This window comes from Castanea sativa, chromosome 1, assembly GCF_040712315.1.
Source record: "Castanea sativa cultivar Marrone di Chiusa Pesio chromosome 1, ASM4071231v1".
Lineage (NCBI taxonomy): Eukaryota > Viridiplantae > Streptophyta > Magnoliopsida > Fagales > Fagaceae > Castanea > Castanea sativa.
The window spans coordinates 89521885-89526635 of record NC_134013.1 but is presented as its reverse complement, the minus strand read 5'-3'; the positions used below and the strand labels follow the sequence as shown (position 1 = coordinate 89526635).

At 30.9% G+C, this 4751-nt stretch overlaps 1 protein-coding gene across 1 annotated transcript; it reads left to right on the top strand.

The window, feature by feature from the left end:
• Window positions 1-2874: 2874 nt before the first annotated feature.
• On the top strand, window positions 2875-4413 carry LOC142636842 (transcription factor MYB114-like). The gene is made up of 3 exons (XM_075811140.1): window positions 2875-3248; window positions 3380-3509; window positions 4047-4413. The coding sequence occupies exons 1-3, from the start codon at window positions 3131-3133 to the stop codon at window positions 4411-4413; spliced, it is 615 nt and encodes a 204-aa protein (XP_075667255.1). The 5' UTR covers window positions 2875-3130.
• Window positions 4414-4751: the final 338 nt, after the last annotated feature.

Genomic DNA, 4751 nt, shown 5'->3' with positions numbered 1-4751 from the left:
ACTAAAAACTGTAATTTTTGGCATAAGAGAGAAGCAATATACAAATCGTCCTCGGCTCACGTCCGAGAAGGTTCTTTTGTTATAGTTGTTTATCATTTGCAAAGATTGTGGCATTCTAGCCAGCTTATCAAGTTTCCAATACCCTTAAACTAGATTTCAAATCCACACTCTACAAATCTTATCGTTTAAGGCTCATTGGGCCTGAGCCCACGTCTATCTTTGAGTTCAGGTGCAATTGTGCACTTACAATATGTATGTATGTACTATGACAACATATTAAATTGTCCCCCAATCTAATTCAGATCATTTATAAGTATATAATATTAACAACAGAAATTGGGTCATGCCAATTTATAAATTAAGTATTCTCTAGGAATCTAACAAGTCCCTTATATATGTAGGATTTGCGATGGAAATTGATTATTTATAAGAATTCTTGAAAGTTTGGTTGCTTGTTGGACAAAATGCCATAGGAATCCCTCAAACATTGCAAGTCTCGTGAATTATAGGAATTCTAATTTCCATCTCTACAGTGAAGATCAATTCTCTTCATGTGACACTAGTCAAATTCAATTGTTCACTTTGATTATTAATGTTCAAATGTATTTTTTTCAATTAAAAAAATATAGGATGTATTTTTTATCCAAATAAGATATTTAATAATGTTCAAATGTATTTTTTTTCAATTAAAAAAATTATGTAGTGGTTAAATTATTAATTATTTAATTAATAAATAAAACATTAGATTATCTTAAACATCAAAATTTTTACTTTTTATGTATAGACTATAGTATTTGTGTAAAAATATAAACTTAAATTCAAAGTATATCTAAAGTCCAAACAACATGTCAATTCTCATGAATTCAAATTAATAAAAACTCTCAAGATTTGAAATTTTCAAAACCTTAATATTTCCTAGTGTGTTAAGTTGGAATTCAAGATGAGAATTGTCAAATTTATGTACAATTAACTAGTCAATTTATCAACAACAAAAAAAAAAACTAGCCAATTGATACGTGTAAGTTTTTGTTTAAAATTATCATTGTATGCCTCAAATTATTAAGTTGACCCCCATTCCCTACTCCCAAACAAGCTTTAAATATTCAAATAAAGGAAATGATAATTTTCAAAACATAATGTAAGTATGTAACTATATCAGGGTTGGCCCTATGCTTAGGCCAATTGGGCCATTGCCTAGGGCCCCTTACTAGAGAAGACCCTAAATTTGGAGGCAATTTTTTTATATATATAAATATTTTTGGGAGATATTAAAACATTTTAGTTTACATTTTTTTTTTCACTGTTAAGAAAGCTCAAAGAATTAAGGGTGCGTGATGTGATCACTGCACTAAATCTCAGCCATTGCCCCCACACCTCTTAAGAACATATACTTGTGAAATGATCACTGCACTAGGGGTGCATGATGGTCTCCATAATTTTTATAATTTGATGTGACAATGAAAAAAAATCATATTAAAAAGTAAAAAGAATAGATTTTAAAAAAATTATTATATAAAATGCTAGTTAAATATTATTTAAATGATAACCTAAATGCCCCATTTAAAGATTTTTCCTTAGGCCTTCAAAACGTTTGGGCCGACCCTGAATTATATATCATGGTTTTAAAAACCGATATTGTAAAAGAACCGAAAAAGGGACTGATTATCAGTTTTCTAGTTGAACTAGAGTTCAACCAGTGGTTGAACCGATGACATCATAAATAATTTAATTATTAATTAAAAATAATATATATATATATATATATATATTTAAGTTTTTAACTAAGAATTTTCAAGTTCAACATATATATATATATATATATATATAAATTTTTAAAAAAGTAATATGAGTTTAGATTTCATATATTAAATTTAGGAAATAAAAATAATAAAACCTACTACCCATATATAAAAGTTTATGGCGGTTAAGGATCAAATTAAAAATATATAATATATATTTATTATTATTATTATATATTTAATACTTATATATTAACTAAGTATTGACATGGCCATCTTTTTTTTTTTTCTTTTTTTTTCTTTTTACCCTTCCCTTGCATTAAATGAGTTGCCTAGGTCCCCAACGAAGATATTTGATATTGGTTTGGTGGACAGAGTCTAGGTCGCCAAACCTAAGCCCCCCGATAGAGAGTATGGATTACTATGTCTCAAAAATGCGTCTTGCTTAGATTGAAGCAAATGCCAGTATAGTTGCTGTTCTTACGCCGTTATTAGTACTCCTTAAAAGTCAATTTGCTTCTTTTACTATCTCATCAATTCATTTACCACACGTTTCTCAGCCAGCCACACACACACACATTCCTATGCTTTTCACATTCTCATAGGCACACATTCCAATACGGTAAAAGTAAGCTCTACATGGCTCTAGAAGGTGAAAACAAGACATTGAAAAAGAAAAGAAAAAACACTTTCTTTAATACTCCACCTACCCCTCTTTTTTCAAACTCCCATTTCTCCTTTCTTATCTCTTTTGGTTTTAAACGGTGCTCTTGAAGTCTCTCAAGCTCTGAGAGTCTCTCATGTTTCTCAAGTTTGCTGCAAATTTCAAAATAAAAAATTTCAATAAGTTAATCCACGATCAGCTAAAAAATAATCAAGTATCACGTTTCAATTTTTAGTTCTTTACCTCATTTTATCTTTCTCTCTCTCTCTCTCTCTTCTTGAAGTTTCTGTTTTTCCACAGTCTTGGATCATCATCCTTATAGTTTTTCAGGGTGTATTTGAGGAAAAAAAAAAAAAGGCTTTATTTTTTTGTCTTTTTGCTATAAAATGCATCAGTTTCAGTGTATACTACAAAACCGGTTCAATCATACCGGTTTTTATATTTTACGGTTAACCAGCCGGTTCTCGGTTAATTTCGATTTTTTATTATTTTTTAATTTTTAATTATAACCTGACTGAATCAGTGTTTAGTTCTCAGTTGAACGGCCGGTACGGTCCGATTTTTAAAACATAGCTATATATACACCTCCACAGGTGAATGCAACTCCAAAACACCCAAGTCCAACTATAGAACTTAAAAGCCAGCTCTCTCTCTCTGTCTTAAAGTTCTCTCTGTTTCTTTCTCTCCCTCTATCAAAGTTCTCTCAAAGTTCTACTTTGCAACGAGAATGGAATCTAAGAATGAACACAGAAAAGGGTCTTGGACAGCGGAGGAGGACAGAATCTTAATGGATTACATAAGGGTGCATGGAAAAGGGAAGTGGGACCGCATAGCTAAAGCGACAGGTGTGTGTGTATATATATATATATATATATTTGTAGTTTTATTTCCATAATAGGAAAGTGCTGGAAACACTTGAAGATCTAGGTCTATTTGTTACTTCATTTGTTTTTTTTAAAACAAAAATCTAGTGCAGGTTTGAACAGGTGTGGCAAAAGTTGCAGATTAAGGTGGATGAACTATCTAAGTCCTGATGTAAAGCGAGGTGATTTCTCTGAGGAAGAAGAAGACCTCATTATTCGGCTTCACAACCTCCTTGGAAACAGGTATGCATATATATATATATATATATATATATATATATATATATATATATATGCGTGTGTGTGTGTGTGCATTTTTCTCTTTACAAGTCTATCAGTTTTATCAACATCTTTGAAAGAAAGAAAAAAGTTGCTTGCTATTTGTATGTATTCTCCATTATTTTTCATAAAACAATCAAATTAAGTTGAATTGAATTGAATAGAATGGTATTGCTATGTTTTTATCTCATGTTTTCCACAAGATTATGATATATTTAATGTCATCAAGATGTACTTTTTATGGTAGCTTGAGCCTTTATCAACAACAATCCTAGTCGTAATGAAAGTGCTTTGTCCTTCAATGCTTACTTTTCTACGTATAATTTTGTTTTTTCCCTCCCTGGTTTTGCTGGTGGCTGTAGCTATATATAGCTAGCAATTAGTACCACCTAAACTGATTGAGAGATTTGGTTTGGAATTATTTTATGTTCAGGTTTAAAATAATTTCAGAAGTTTGTCTCGACCTTTACCAATTAAAATTGAGAAATTTATTATCTTTAGGTGGTCTTTGATTGCTGGGCGGGTACCTGGGAGGACAGACAATCAAATTAAGAACCATTGGAACACTCATTTGTGCAAAAAGCTTGGGATCAAGAAAGGGAAAACCAAAGTTGGTTCTTCGTTACAGTCACTTTCTAAAAACATGGGAAACAATCCCACTAGTGTTTCCTTGGAAACTAATTTTGAGCCACCTTCTAATTGTAATAGTAAAACTGAAGCTAAACTTGCAATTAAAGATGACTCTCAAAGCATGAGTAGGTTTGAAAGCACACAAGAAGCCACAACAGAGGATAACTGTGAGAGTTCATTTTGGCTTTCTAAGGATGATTTAAATTTACTTAGTACTTTCTTAAGGGATTGTTTGTAGCTAAACTCTATTAATTCAATGTAGTCTAAATAACTCCTTATTTATTGATATCTGCTCTTTTGTTTTATTGTCATATAATTTGTATATATCTGCTATATATAAAAGATAATTAATAGAATAAAAAATTATTAGGCTATAAAACATACGTGGAAACCAGGATGCATATACGTCGACTTAGTCTTTACTTAATTGTTATAGCAATAATATTCTAGCTAGCTAACTGAATAATGGCTACTGTAGGGGCTACCTATATACTAGAACATGCAATGAATTAATGAAGGTCCTTTCTGGTCCCCCCTTGACTGATTTTAAAAGTAAACTTTGTAAAATTGTATTTA

Coding starts and splice junctions, on each gene's coding strand:
- LOC142636842 (XM_075811140.1), top strand. CDS start 3,131: ATGGAATCTAAGAATGAACACAGAAAAGGGTCTTGGACAGCGGAGGAG. Junction 3,249..3,379: donor CCGCATAGCTAAAGCGACAG/GTGTGTGTGTAT, acceptor AATCTAGTGCAG/GTTTGAACAGGTGTGGCAAA. Junction 3,510..4,046: donor CACAACCTCCTTGGAAACAG/GTATGCATATAT, acceptor TATTATCTTTAG/GTGGTCTTTGATTGCTGGGC.